At 43.6% G+C, this 15916-nt stretch overlaps 1 protein-coding gene across 1 annotated transcript; it reads left to right on the top strand.

Annotated features, from left to right (window-relative positions):
* Positions 1 to 14153: 14153 nt before the first annotated feature.
* Positions 14154 to 15071, top strand: LOC124655359. The gene is made up of 2 exons (XM_047194267.1): positions 14154 to 14231; positions 14338 to 15071. Exon 2 carries the CDS (start codon positions 14350 to 14352, stop codon positions 14914 to 14916), a length of 567 nt encoding a protein of 188 aa, XP_047050223.1. The 5' UTR covers positions 14154 to 14231; positions 14338 to 14349; the 3' UTR covers positions 14917 to 15071.
* Positions 15072 to 15916: the final 845 nt, after the last annotated feature.

Here is a 15916-nt window from a genome sequence, read left to right as displayed (position 1 = left end):
CTTCCCACCGGGGTGATCATCCCAACTGATTATTGAAGGATGTTCCGAAGAACTCGGGGTACGGGTGTCCTAGATATTCCACTAGTTGCTTCAATTCCTTTTCGAACCTCAGTTCTCCTCCGTAACCAAGCTGATAGCATTTCCATTGGTATTCCATCTCGTGAGAAATTTAAGATGAGTAAGTTAGAGAAGTGATCAAGTGTGCAAACTTTTATGTAGGATTATAAGGAAAAGTGGAGTATGGATCTCTTATTTTGGAAAAGATCTCAAGGATAAGAGTGAGAATAAGTTTTCATAAATATCTACTTTATTTGTTTTTGAAACTAAGTTTTTCAGACGTCCATTCTAACTAGGGTCTCCTAAGGTCAACAATGGCTCTGATACCAACTTGTCAACACCCGGATTTTTAAGTCCAGATGCCTATTATGCCATTCCTCGCAATCCCAGGAATATTGTTTTTGCGAGACATAATAGATTGATATCACAACACATCATTCATTACAACACATAATCGTCTTACAACCAAGGATCACATGATCCAGTCTTAATACATCATAGTGGATCTAGAGATCCTATTACAAAACACGTAGCGGAAGCGAAGTAGTAGCGATCGTGGTCCATCTGTTCCACAGGCAACTGTTGACGTCAGGAGTGGTCCTAGTTGTCGTAGACGTCCTGCTGTCCATCTTCCTCGTACCGCTGTTCTCCTTCATAGTCTGGCCATTTGAATAGCCAGGGACAAAGCCATGAGTACTTTAAAGTACTCGCAAACTAATACTAATGTAAGCACTATCAACTATAGTAAGGGGGTGCTAAGCTCTAAGTTTATTTGCATAAAGCCAATTTTATTTCATAAGCATTTAGTAAAAAGCCTCTTCATTTGCTAACTAACTCAAGTGGGAACATTAGTGTCATTCCCACAACTCGTTGTGATTCAAGTCAAAGTCACCATTTCAAGTTCAAATCACAAGTCACCCTTCACATGTCACATTTTTGAAAATGGTCTGATGACGGAACAGTATGGCCTTTCCAATCGTCCATAACCGTGGACACGGCTATTCGAATAGTTCTACACTCTGCAGAGGTCGTACACTTGTGCCACAATATTTGCAATAATCCGTCAGGGTTAATCGGTCCTCGATTTATCATACTCCGTATGCGGACTACCAACCATAACCTTTCGCTTATATACTCTAGTACGAGCACCTCTCCCCATGAGCTTGGCCTCCCGGTGAAAACCAACCTGTTAACCCGGGAACCGCACAGGGCTTGGGCCGGACAATTCACCTCATTCACGTCATATCACATCATTTCTTTTGTAGAGGCAGCCCTCGGCATAACCCCGATGACGCTTGTTTAGAGGGAACCCATACTAAAGCACATAAATTTCTAGTTAAGCCCTTACCCATGTCGGGTATTGTGGGGGTACTTGCAAAATTGGAATGGTATCGCATCCGAACCCAACCATCGAGTTTTTGTAAAGTTCACCATGTCATTCACAAGTCACATTCACCTTCAAAATCTTTCAATAGAATGACTCATCATTCCAAGGTTTTCAAAGTCATTTCATTTCACAAGTTCCCATCTAGAGTAGTCAATTTTATTTGTTAGCACTAGCAACTAATCATGAGGGGTGCTATCTAGCTTTCATTGCTCTAGGCTAAATTTGATACTCCTGTAGTATTCTATCTCTAGACCAAAGTTAACTATAAAAGCAAGTTATAATAATCAAAGTAAAAGCTTGCAAGAATAAAACTTGGGATGGGATCCTGAAGCATAAAGTAAATGGGTGAGTGTGCCTTGCTCTAGTAGAGCTTTGCACTTTGCAATAATATTAGCTGGCCACAATATAACTTGCATCAGTCTAGCTTGCATTGATAATAGCTTGCCTTGGTTGGAGTAGTGATCAAAGTTCTCTTCCTCTTCAAAGTAGTCCTCCTCCTCCTCGGGGTACTCCTCGGTACTAGCGTCTAGATACGAGTACAATACACACAATTACCACACAAAGCCTAAGTACTAGACTAAGCACACACATAAATCACTCTTACTAAGCTATCAATCAACATGTTTATTAGGTGAGTGGATTTCATGTTATCTTTAAGAAAAATAATTTCCTCTCATTCTAAATATTAATTAGAGTTCTTATTTATTTCTTGAGGAAAATAATTTCCTCTCATTGAATATTATTAAGATTTAATTTCCTTCATTAATGTCATATGACCTAGGTTGACCCAAGTCAACCTCTTCATAGGTATTAATTGGGAAGTGATTTAAATGAGGTACACCACCTCATGCCTTTTTCTTACTCATGATTAATGATTTAATATCATCAACTGATTTAATATGAGTTTAAAATTGACCATAGTCTATACCCCATATTAACTTAGTTGAGACAAGATTTAAATGAGACCACTACATCTCATAAGATTTAATAAGTAGCCTTGAATAATTTAAATACTACTATGAAAATGATTGAATATATTTAAATAAGAACCTATGGATTATTACTACATGTGTCATTAATTCTCATTGAATCCCTTGGGTAAGTATTTAATTGAGAGGCTACACCTTATATAGTTTAATACCACATACTAATGATTAAATGAGGTGTAGCACCTCATACCATTTAATTTTTAACATGATAAGGATCTAATATTATCAACAATTCATATGGGACCTAAATGACCAGAGTCTCTAGCTTATTGTGAATTGTTCATGACCAGATTTAAATGAGAGAAATATTCCCATAATATTTATTAATAGTTTTGGACAATATCTTTGACTAGAAATAGCCATAAAGTCCTTTAATTCAACTAGGCCATGATCATTCAAGGTAAGCATGGTATATTGTTGCAGAAACAATTAGTGTAAGTGAAATGTGAATTATAGGAGTTGGAATCAACTCAAAAGCATTTTTGGTTGATTTTTAAGAATTAATCTAAGGCGAGAAAAGTCCCTGCCTTGTTTATTTTGTCAGATTTATTCTATAAATACTCTAGGGTTGGGACCAGTGTAGTTTTGTAGATATTTTCACAAGGTTTCCAAATATATAAAATTTGTTAAATTTGGCCAAGTAGATTTGATTCTATTTAAATTGGAGAAAGTATGCAGTAAGCAATTTGATTAATTCGAAAAATTCAATTTCAAACGCATGGGCCTAGGCGGGAAAAGAAATGGGCCCAATCTGTTTAAATGGTGCAAAGGCCAGCCCACCACGCGTCCGAAGCACGCGTGGGCTGCCCGGCAGGTGGGGCCCAGCGGTCGGTGGCTCATAACACCCGAATCGGTACCTGGCAGCGTCGTCCGTTCGATCAGAAGCTGATCGCACGGCTGTGGTTCGTCGTCACCGTCGGGGGAGAGGAGCGTGCTGCGCCGGCGAGGTAGGGGGTCGGAGGGCGCTCCAGGCCGCCGGCGGTCGAAGGAGAGGGTCCAGGCGACGTTGTCGACGACGGCGATCCTCCCGGTACAAGTGGCGGTTCCTGGGGCGGCTTCTAGCTTCGTCTCCGTCCGCGGCGGCTCCGCAGCACTCCGGCGAGAAATTGGCTAGCTACGGTGTAAATTGGGAAGAGGGAGAGCTCGAGCAGTGGTTCTGAGATGAGAGAATGAGAGTGGCTTGAAGAATTGAGGCAAGGGTGGCCTCCTTTTATAGTTGTGTGGCGGTGCCGAGGCGCATGGATGAGGTCGACCATGGCGTCGTGGCTACAGGGGCGGAGAGAGCTGGGCGACGATGCAGCAGTGTTGGCGACGTCATGGCGAGCATGGCGCGCGTGATGGCACAGAAAATGGTGCGCTGACTCGAGCAGGCGGGTGACGTGAACGCTCAGTACCGTGGCGGAAGTCTTTGTCGGTGACGACGGCGGCCGTACTCTCCGGCGCAGGCGAGCGTGTCTGGGAGGTTGCTGTGACACTGTTGTGTGCGTGTGCGAAGGGAGGGGTCAAGTGGAGGTCAGCAGTGACGAGGGGCGACGACGCTCTGGCGCGCCCGTGGCCATGCTGGTGCACGCGCTGGCGAGGCCGAGGGCGGTGACCACGTGCTGTCCAGGGTTCTGTCGTGTTCCTCTCGGTCTGGAATCTTGTCTGGCGTGTTCAGGGAAGGGAGGGGGAACTCGAGGGCATCGTGGTGCACTGCTGAGGTGAGTGGTGAGAGGGGTGGCATGGTGGAGTGGCATCATGCCACGGCATGGCATGATCATGGTCATGGTGACCAAGTAACAGTGAAGGCAGAGGCATGGGTTGATGCTGAGGGGTGAGAGGAGACTTCAGGGCAGCAGGGAGGGGCCAGGGTTGGACTTGGTCCAACCAAAAATCAGTATGGGCACAAACCTAGTTGGTGCACACAAGGTGTTTGTATAAATGGCCGCAAGAAAGTTTTTGTTGAATTTTGGCAAACTTTTTGGTGGATCTCAATCATATAATATTTGAAGTATATTGGTGGTGGTGGTGCTCATTTTGGTGTTGATTTGCAAAGTTTCAAAAAGTGGATCATCTTCTCTTTGTTTCAACATCACTACTTGTCACCTCTATTCTGGTCAACCTAGTCAACATGAGGTATGGTGGTCAACATGAAAGCTGTTCATCTTCATATGGTCTTGGATTACATGGTCATAGTTGACCAAGTTTAGTTTGAATAAAAATAAAAACCAGGGGTTAAAGTGGGGAACATTTTATAATGTGGCCAAATGACCATTAGTGCATGTGAGCTCATATTTCATTCAAAATTTGATTTGATTTGAGTTTGTTTGATTCCAAAGGTGTTTATATGTGTTTAGTAACCAAACACAACCAATGGGGCAAGCCATAATGGTCTAGGTTCAAGATTTGTAAAAATGGCCATATCCACATATGAGTATTGAAAAATCTTCTTATTTTCTTTTTGATTTGGTTTTTCTTGATCCCCTTGATGTGGTTGAGGTTTAATATGATATAAGAAAACAATCCAAGCAATGGAAACAAGTTTGATGGTCTTTGGCTCAAATTTGTATTTTTGGCCATGTGCACATATGTGCATTCCATCTTTTTATATTATTTTCTTTACCTATGACCAAAGGTCATGGTTCATGGTTGATTTAGGATTAGTTTGGGTTTAGTAAGGTTTTCAACCATTTTGGCAAGGTAGAGGTGCTTAGGTCAAGTTTTTGGAAAATTGGCTATGTGTCACATATGCCTCTATGCATAGGTGGCATTTGATTTTTAATTTGACTTTGCTTGTCCCAAATGGTGTTGTTGAGGGTTGATATGTCATATGGAGTTGATCTAACCATTCACAACAAATACTAGGGTCAATATTCTTTATTTCCCAAATTGCTATTTTATTCTCATATGCCTCTATGGCATTTTTAGTTTCTTTTTATTTTCTTTGGAAACCACTTGGATTTGGTTTGATAAGTACTAGGTAAGGTATATGAAGGTTTTCCAAACCTCTAAGCAAAGTAGAAAGGCTTAGGGTAAAGTTTTATAAATATAGCCATAAGCACATATGCCTCTTTCTTATTTAATTCCCTTTTATTTTAATTTAGCTAGGGTGGTGAAAAGAGGGGTGAAGTTTAGGGTTTAGTGGGGTTCACAATGGTTCACCACTATTTAGCATAAATAATAAAGGTAGGGTTCAAGATTTACCTATTAGGACTATATGCCCACATATGTCTTTTATTTTATTTTGTGTTTCTCAAAATATCTCTAAAATGATTTCTGGAGAAGATTAGGGTTTAGGGTTTTTCTTATTTGATTTCTTTCTTCTTTATTTTATTGGGTTGGTGACCTTCCTTGATCACTTTAGGGTTTTAGGGTTTAGCACATAAGCATAATAACACTCATCATGGCAAAACACAGGATTTAAAACAAGGTCTATATGTATCAATCTTATTTTAATAAAAGTTTTTGTTGGTTCCAAAATTTGGAACTAGGGAAATTCATTTTGTTTGTTTTGAAATTTTTGGGTTGTTACAAAGCTCTAAGCTTGGGGATGCCCCCGTGGTTCACCCCTGCATATTCTAAGAAGACTCAAGCGTCTAAGCTTGGGGATGCCCAAGGCATCCCCTTCTTCATCGACAACATCATCAGGTTCCTCCCCTGAAACTACATTTTTATTCCGTCACATCTTATGCACTTTGCTTGGAGCGTCGGTTTGCTTTAGTTTTGTTTTTGTTTGAATAAAGTTGGATCCTAGCATTCTTTGTGTGGGAGAGAGACACGCTCCGTCGTTGCATATGGACAAATATGTCCTTAGGCTTTACTCATAATGTTCAAGGCGAAGTTTCTTCTTCGTTAAATTGTTATATGGTTGGAATTGGAAAATGCTACATGTAGTAATTCTAAAATGTCTTGGGTAATGTGATACTTGGCAATTGTTGTGCTCATGTTTAAGCTCTTGCATCATATACTTTGTACCCATTAATGAAGAAATACATAGAGCTTGCTAAATTTGGTTTGCATATTTGGTCTCTCTAAGGTCTAGATAATTTCTAGTATTGAGTTTTGAACAACAAGGAAGACGGTGTAGAGTCTTATGATGTTTGCAATATGTCTTTTATGTGAGTTTTGCTGCACCGGTTCATCCTTGTGTTTGTTTCAAATAAACCTTGCTAGCCTAAACCTTGTATCGAGAGGGAATACTTCTCATGCATCCAAAATCCTTGAGCCAACCACTATGCCAATTGTGTCCATCATACCTACCTACTACATGGTATTTCTCCGCCATTCCAAAGTAAATTGCTTGAGTGCTACCTTTAAATAATTCAAAATTTATCATCTCTTAATTTGTGTCAATGTTTTATAGCTCATGAGGAAGTATGTGGTGTTTTATCTTTCGATCTTGTCATTTACTTCGGACAGACTTTCACAATGGACTAGTGGCTTCATCCGCTTATCCAATAACTTTGCATAAAGAGCTGGCAAAGGGGTTCCCACTCCAATTAATTAACTTCATTAATAATTCTCTTCACATGTTTTGCTCGATTCATCGGTAAGCAACTTAATTTTGCAAATAGACACTCCTCCATGGTATGTGAAAGGTTGGACGGCACCCGAAGGATTCGAGTTAGCTATGGCTTGAGAAAGCAAAGGTGGGGAGGAGTGTCAACATAATAAAACTAAAATAAAAGGCACTCCTTCATGGTATGAGATTGTTAGGCGTGCACCCGAAGGATTCGGTTAGCCATGGTTTGTGAAAGCAAGGTTGGAAGGAGTGCCACCCAAAAATAAATACACTAAAATACATGTGTAAACAAAAGAGAAGAGGGATGATCTACCACGGTGGTAGAAATAACGTCCTTCATGGGAGCCGCTCTTGAAAGTCTGGTTGATAAGGTAGTTAGAGTACCCATTACCATTCGTTGACAACAACAAACACCTCTCAAAACTTTACTTTTATACTCTCTTGATGTTTTTAAAACCAAAACTCTAGCACAAATATAGCAATCGATGCTTTCCTCTTTGAAGGACCATTCTTTTACTTTTATGTTGAGTCAGTTCACCTATCTCTCTCCACCTCAAGAAGCAAACACTTGTGTGAACTGTGCATTGATTCCTACATACTTGCATATTGCACTTGTTATATTACTCTATGTTGACAATATCCATGAGATATACATGTTGTAAGTTGAAAGCAACCGCTGAAACTTAATCTTCCTTTGTGTTGCTTCAATACCTTTACTTTGATTTATTGCTTTACGAGTTAACTCTTATGCAAGACTTATTGATGCTTGTCTTGAAGTACTATTCATGAAAAGTCTTTGCTTTATGATTCATTTGTTTACTCATGTCATTACCATTGTTTTGATCGCTGCATTCATTACATATGCTTTACAAATATTATGATCAAGGTTATGATGGCATGTCACTTCAGAAGTTATCTTTGTTATCGTTTTACCTCGCTCGGGACGAGCGTAACTAAGCTTGGGGATGCTGATACGTCTCCAACGTATCGATAATTTCTTATGTTCCATGCTTCATTATTGATGATATCTACATGTTATATGCACATTATATGTCGTATTTATGCATTTTCTGGAACTAACCTATTAACAAGATGCCGAAGAGCCGATTGTCTGTTTTCTCGCTGTTTTTGGTTTCGAAATCCTAGTAAGGAAATATTCTCGGAATCGGACGAAATCAAGACCCAGGTTCCTATTTTTCCACGGAGCTTCCAGAAGACCGAAGGAGAGTCGAAGTGGGGCCACGAGGTGGCGACGCCACAGGGCGGCGCGGCCCAGGCCCTGGCCGCGCCGGCCTATGGTGTGGGCCCCTCGCGCCGCCTCTTGACCTACCCTTTCGCCTACAAATAGCCTCCGTCGCGAAACCCCCAGTACCGAGAGCGACGATACGGAAAACCTTCCAGAGACGCAGCCGCCGCCAATCCCATCTCGGGGGATTCAGGAGATCGCCTCCGGCACCCTGCCGGAGAGGGGATTCATCTCCCGGAGGACTCTACACCGCCATGGTCGCCTCCGGAGTGATGAGTGAGTAGTTCACCCCTGGACTATAGGTCCATAGCAGTAGCTAGATGGTTGTCTTCTCCTTATGTGCTTCATTGTTGGATCTTGTGAGCTGCCTAACATGATCAAGATCATCTATCTGTAATTCTATATGTTGTGTTTGTCGGGATCCGATGGATAGAGAATACTATGTTATGGTGATTATCAATCTATTACCTATGTGTTGTTTATGATCTTGCATGCTCTCCGTTATTAGTAGAGGCTCTGGCCAAGTTTTTACTCTTAACTCCAAGAGGGAGTATTTATGCTCGATAGTGGGTTCATGCCTACATTGATACCTGGGACAAGTGATGTGAAAGTTCTAAGGTTGTGTTGTGCTGTTGCCACTAGGGATAAAACATTGATTCTATGTCTAAGGATGTAGTTGTTGATTACATTACGCACCATACTTAATGCAATTGTCTCGTTGCTCGCAACTTAATACCGGAAGGGGTTCGGATGATAACCTGAAGGTGGACTTTTTAGGCATAGATGCAGTTGGATGGCGGTCTATGTACTTTGTCGTAATGCCCAATTAAATCTCACTATATTTATCATGCCATGTATGTGCATTGTTATGCTCTCTTTATTTGTCAATTGCCCGACTGTAATTTGTTCACCCAACATGCTATTTATCTTATGGGAGAGACACCTCTAGTGAACTGTGGACCCCTGTCCATTCTTTTATACTGAAATACAATCTACTGCAATACTTGTTTTACTGTTTTCTTGCAAACAATTATCTTCCACACAATACGGTTAATCCTTTGTTACAGCAAGCCGGTGAGATTGACAACCTCACTGTTTCGTTGGGGAAAAGTACTTGGTTTGTGTTGTGCAGGTTCCACGTTGGCGCCGGAATCCCTGGTGTTGCGCCGCACTACATCCCGCCGCCATCAACCTTCAACGTGCTTCTTGGCTCCTCCTGGTTCGATAAACCTTGGTTTCTTTCTGAGGGAAAACTTGCTGCTGTGCGCATCATACCTTCCTCTTGGGGTTCCCAACGAACGTGTGAGTTACACGCTATCAAGCTCGCGAACCGTAGGGTGACACACTTAAAGTTGGATGTTGAAATGGTAGAACTTGAATATGGAATGGAGTTCGAATATTTGTTCGGAGTCCCGGATGAGATCCCGGACATCACGAGGAGTTCCGGAATGGTCCGGAGAATAAGATTCATATATAGGATGTCATTTTATGTGAATTAAAATGATTCGGAAGGTTCTATGGAAGGTTCTAGAAGGTTCTAGAAAAGTCCGGAAGAAACCACCAAGGAAGGTGGAGTCCACATGGGACTCCACCTCCATGGCCGGCCAACCCTAGTGGGGTGGAGTCCCAAGTGGACTCCCCCTTAGGGGGCCGGCCAACCCCCCCATATGGAAGGTGGAACTCCCACCTCTAGTAGGAGTCCTAGCTTGGGAAGGTTTCCCACCATATGGAAGGTTTTGGGTTCGGGTCTTATTCGGAGACTTGTAGTCCAACACTTGGGGCTTCCACCTATATAATGAGGGGCCAAGGGGAGGGGGCCGGACACACCAAGACCACAACCTGGCCGCCCCCTATAGTGGCCGGCCACCCCCTCTCCCCAAACCCTAGCCGCCCCGCTCCTCCACCATATCCCGCACGCTTAGCGAAGCTCCGCCGGATTTCTCCACCGCCACCGACACCACGCCGTCGTGCTGTCGGATTCAAGAGGAGCTACTACTTCCGCTGCCCGCCGGAACGGGGAGGTGGACGTCGTCTTCATCAACAACCGAACGTGTGACCGAGTACGGAGGTGCTGCCCGTTCGTGGCGCCGTGATCAAGATCTTCTACGCGCTTTTGCAAGCGGCAAGTGATCGTCTACCGCAGCAACAAGAGCCTCATCTTGTAGGCTTTGGAATCTCTTCAAGGGTGAGACTCGATAATCCCCTCGTTGCTACCGTCTTCTAGACTGCATCTTGGCTTGGATTGCGTGTTCGCGGTAGGAATTTTTTTTGTTTTCTATGCTACGTTATCCTACAATTTTATCCGACTTGCTCCCGCTCTCAGATGTGTGACCCTGCAGGCTCATGTTGACTTGGACACGATTGGAATCTAACTCGCAATTGATCCGGAGAAACTTCTATTGAAGAGTAAGTGTGGGGACTAAGACGATGACACTGCGTATAGAATCGGTGAACAAATGGTGAAGTTGTTGTGGCGTTGTAATGACTGGCGTTGTAATGATGTCGCACATGTGTAGCAACCTCAATGCAAATTAATGGGGGCACTGATATATAATTTTGTATTTATGTGTATAATATATGTGAATGGGTTTTCTTGCAATTTTTTTCTTGTTTTAATTAGGTACGACTGGTTAACCGCATCTGAGACCGAAGTTGTGCCTCACAAAGTCAAGGGCCCATGAAGATAACCATAGATGTCGCAACACTCCTATATAATATAGGGAACACTTGCTATCTAACCATGCAACTACACTCCCCTCTCCACTATCTAACCTAGATCTCGCAACATTAATTCCCCTCTCAGCGAAATCAAGATCTCGCAGCACTCAACTGTATCCAGTACGAGCCATAGATCCCATCCTCATCCCTCTCCTAGTTGTGTGTAACGCCAAGATTTGTAGGTTGACCTTGCCCGGTAAAGCCCGATATGCTCATGGCGCGCCGGCGCCGGAGTCTTCCACCAACGTGCCCATTCTACAAGTATGTTCTTCACGCCTCCTATTTTTCGTGCTTCACCTTATTCTTCTTTAACCGATCCGACGCTAGGATGGCGGGTCTAACATGCCATGGTGAGCAAGATGCATCCATTGGCTTCGGCATGGTTGTCGTCGAATGCAGTAGCGTAGCCAGCCAGGAGTCACGCCCCGGGCCAACTGCACTGCTACAGTCCTCAACAAAGTTAAACAGTATAAATATTGCTACAGTTAACAATGAATTGCACTAGCACGCCCAAGGCCAAGGCCCTTGTTGCCTGGGACCTGGCTACGCCCCTAGTCGAATGTACTATTGAGAAACAGTAAAATAGAACTACCTAGGAGCCACCACAGTGATTTCACGCTCTTAGCCATTGGATCGTGTCGTTGGATGGCTCAGATCTGCCAGTCACCCCACCAATCGCTGTTTCAGTTACACTTTCACCTGGTCTTCAGTCCCGCAGCTCCGCTCGAGCCCACGTGACCGGGCTGCTACTCCCAAAATCAACCAAGCTGGCTTGTGATTCACCGGGCCCTGTTTCGTGGTCTGTGCCTCTGTGGCTTAGGCAGCCCATTCGTATTTGTTTGCTTAGCGGCCTGCCAGACCCGGTTCACAGCAGAAGAAGAACGTTGCTGCTTCATTTTAACCGTGTCCAGCTTGTGTCACGGCCTGCCAACATGACAGGGCCGCTACTCCGGAAACGGACTTGCGCACGTTGACGTTAACTGGGCTGACACGACGAGAATCACAGAGCAGATTTTGGATGGGCCTAGCTATGTGGTTCCTTCAGCCCGGTTCCCCGTCAACATTTCCTTGCGAGTAAAAAAGAATCGAGAAGGCGGAGCGGTCGCACGCTGCCATTAGAGCGCGATTAGTGCCGTAGTAGATGCGCCGCTTTCCGTTTCCTTTCTCTACGGTGGCGGTGGACCTATAGTGGACGAGCTTTCATGCATGTCTACCTCCTCTCCCGGTTCCTCATATAAGTTGAGTCTTCAACCTTCATTGTTTCACATGCTTTTCAACTAGGGTAGTTTCACATTTCCCAGTTGCCCTTCTTCATCCTTGTTGTGTAATCGATGCTCTTTTTATTCGGCGAACTGACTTGCTGTTGTTTGTTTCAGGAGACATATCTGGCAGTCAGGTCCTCCACTGACAGCTACCCGTCCGGCGGCGGCACACAAATTCTAGCATCGTTTAGGGATGGCGACGGCGAGCATTTACATGTCCATGGGGCCGCTTCTCTTCGTGCTCATTGGCAACCATAATACTCGGGCAGCTGCTTCCGGTAAGCTTCTGGGCAACGCACCTGCATAAGAAGTGCTCAATTTGAGTGCAGCAATCTGTTCATCGGGTCCCATCAGATTAATAGGTTTTATCGATCCGTCTGGTACGAGATCCGGCGGTTGTCGTGGAGGTGGGGAATAAGGCCGCAAGTGCCACAGCGGCGGCAGCGCAGGGTGCGCCCGGCGGCGATTGGTGGTACGGCTTCTGAATACAGTTTGGCAGGTCTGTTCCATCCTGTTGATCGGGCCGTACGTCTTGACAAGATTCGAGCAGATTTTGTTACTCGCAACCATCTTTGTTGTGTTATTTTGTATCTAATTAAATCTCTCGTAGGATCTTTTGTTATCACTACTCCTCCGAATATGGATCTATATTCTTTTGTTATCACTGAATTGATTGCAAAATTCGAAAAAGCTGAATTGATTGCATTGCTTCTATTGGTCATTCTTGTGTCTGAACCTCATTGCAAGGCTTACAACTTTTTTAACTTCGTTGACAGGATTCTATAACAATCTCCGGCGGCTTGGGGTAATAACTTTTCACATTTCCTCTAGATTCCATCGGTGGAAGATCTTATATCTGGGATGATTTCTATTCATGCTTTAGTGATTTGATGATTGGAACACTAACCCCAGTCGATGCAACAAGCACAACTTTTAGTACAGTGTTGTATTTATTTTCCAGTCTCTTTTAGACATAATAAAAGAGAAGAGGTGCTGATTCAGAGGTTTTGGTAATTGCCAACGTCCATATGGCTAGCACGTGAAGCTAATGTTGTAACTTATCTTGTCCGAGTTGCTGGGCATCATCAACGTTTTGTTTGGCTGCAAAACCATCCAGTTTTAGTTTTTCCCTGTGAATGGTGTAATGATGATTTCAGAGTAAATAATTGTTACTTGGTTCACAAGTAAAATAATAAGTACTCCATCTCCTATATTGAGGCTTCAACTTTTAAACTATTCAAGTTTCAATTCACGTCTTTGATTGTCTTAATTTTCACAACCATTAATTATATTTCTTAGATTACACGGGCGCAGCAAAGCGCGCATACATGGTCTAGTGTTGATTAAAACACGTGGATGCGCGTCCGCTAAGCATGTTCTAGAGAACCTGCAAGTTCGTTAAACCTCGTTAACAAATCCCGGTGTTGTTGATGTGATCAGTATCCCTTGTATGATTGATTGTGCTCTTCCAGCGATAACGAAAAGTTTAGTTGCAAATTTGAGGGTTTTTTTCGGTTGAAAGTTCTTTCCTTTTGGAATTATGCCGACAGTTGAAGTTTGATGCAACTGAAAATACTTTCATTGCCGTGAAGAAGAAGAATTGGCAGAATGACACTCTTTTATTTTTCAAAATTGGAGTGGCACACATTTTGAATGGATTTTTTGAGCGGCTCCATTTTTGATTGTTCCTTTTTGACAAATCTGAAAAGGTAACACAACGTTGTGTCATGACATGTCAAAATTTATCCAATAAAAAGTACATTATTCATGTCAAATTTAACCAATATAGTGCATCATTTGTCAAATACGTTTTTTATGTTGAAAAGCTTGTCAAATACGATGCAGTATTTTGTTGTTTTACAACGGAGCAGCCGTGTATGAACCTGAAAAAGAAGCTCGTGGGCTTTCGTGAAACACTTGTAAATGGTTGGGCCCTTGCAAAGGCCTCCGTAATCCATTTCTTCTTCTGCGAGATCTCATCTCGCATGGAAATTAGGCTTTGTCCAGTCCTGCAGTTCATCCTCTTCCGCCGCAAGCCGCCGCGGCAAACGAGCCAACGGCGGCGACAGAGGTGTGAAGAGCTAGTTCCGTTTGTTACGATTCGGTTTTCGTTGTTGTTTTCTCGTGATGATCCTATCAACGAGTACAGATCTCACATGCAAACCCCGTTCTTGTAGGCGTTCACAGGTATGGATCCCGGGGAGAAGCCCGAGACGACCAGCGCCGGCGACGGCGGCGGCGGGGTTACGAGTATGGAGCCCGTAGAGAAGCTCGAGACGGTCAACGCCACCGCCGGCGACGGGGTGATTAGTAAAGAGCCCGTAGAGAAGCCCGAGACGACCGGCGCCGGTGGCGGAGTTACAGGTGCGGAGCCCGTAGAGAAGCCCCCGACGACCAGCGCCGGGGCCGGCGTAGGCCCGCCGCCGCCGCGTCTGGACTGCATAAAGTGCTTCGACGCGCTGTGGTTCTGCTACTCGCCGTTCCACCAGATGCAGTACTACTACCGCTACGGCGACTTCGACAACTGCTTCGGCAAGTGGGGGGATCTCGTCGACTGCCTCTCGCTCAAGACCAAGCGCAAGGCGGAGGTGGAGGAGATCCTCGTCGCGCGGGAGAAGGCCAAGCCGCACATCTGGACCTTCCGGACCGTCGACGAGGCCAAGGAGAACTGGTGGCGGATGTACAGGCACCAGGTCATGATGTCCAAGCCTTCGGATTCTTCAGCTTCCCCTCCCGAGTCTGGTGGCATTTCCTGAGAGTTGAGAATTGGGGGAGCCGATACAGACAGAAGCTTTGATTTTGCTTTTGTTGCTCTGTTCTCAGAACACTGATATTTGTTCGAACTTGCATGTATCTGACTGGGTAAATAATTGGAGCCATGGATGAATTGATACCTGAATCCTGTTCTTTATTTTTTTTGCTGAAACAGGCAGTGTGCATCATTCTGCTTTCATGTTAGCTTTCTGCCTAGCTGATCATGAGGCACAAATGTTTTGCTTTTTTGTACTGTAGTGTGTTCTCATTCAGATTTGAATACAAGCTAGTTAGTTTCAGCTCAAATGTGTCTAAGAATGGGGATACTATCAGCTTACCAGATTGGCTTGTCTATTTATGGGTCTTCTTTTTTGACAATTTGTTTCTGAGTGTTTCCATACTGCAGATGCCTAGATCAGAACCGATGGAGACAATCTGGTTATGATGCGGCTGCTGCCCTCGATAGTAAGCTAATCCTTTGATGACAATGTTGTCATTTGTTCTATGAATGTTTACAATGTTATATTACACCGAAAGAAAAATAAAATCAAATTGGTAATTGAAGATGTGAAACTGTATTGAACAACTGATTGAAGTTGGAACCCTTTGAGAAATTAGTGATGTATGTCATGGAACTGGGAACTGGTATGGTGTTCTTGTGTTGATCGACCTGTGCTAACAAAAAGGAGGAATCAAACCATATAAGGTTGGTTTGTGAATTCATCATATGGCCATTCATTCTCATAGCTATTTAGAGAATATTTTGTCATTTTCTACATTCTATTGATACCAACAACATATCCCTATAATTTGTTGTTTCAGATGTATGGATCACTTTGATCAAATATCACAAAAACTCTTGATAATATTACCAAAATTGGTTTGCAATGGAGTTAGAGTTCTTCAATAGCAAATTGAGAGGATGGATGGGAAATCAACAACATCACTTGTAGAAACAGCTAAGAATTCACATCTGTCGTTATTAGTTGGTATTATTAGGAT

The sequence above is a fragment of the Lolium rigidum genome, chromosome 5 (genome assembly GCF_022539505.1).
Source record: "Lolium rigidum isolate FL_2022 chromosome 5, APGP_CSIRO_Lrig_0.1, whole genome shotgun sequence".
Lineage (NCBI taxonomy): Eukaryota > Viridiplantae > Streptophyta > Magnoliopsida > Poales > Poaceae > Lolium > Lolium rigidum.
The sequence above is the reverse complement of the archived record's forward strand: the minus strand, read 5'-3'. Positions and strand labels throughout refer to the sequence as shown.

What these genes read in the sequence shown, in the direction of transcription:
- LOC124655359 (XM_047194267.1), top strand. Translation starts at nt 14,350, where the DNA reads ATGGATCCCGGGGAGAAGCCCGAGACGACCAGCGCCGGCGACGGCGGC.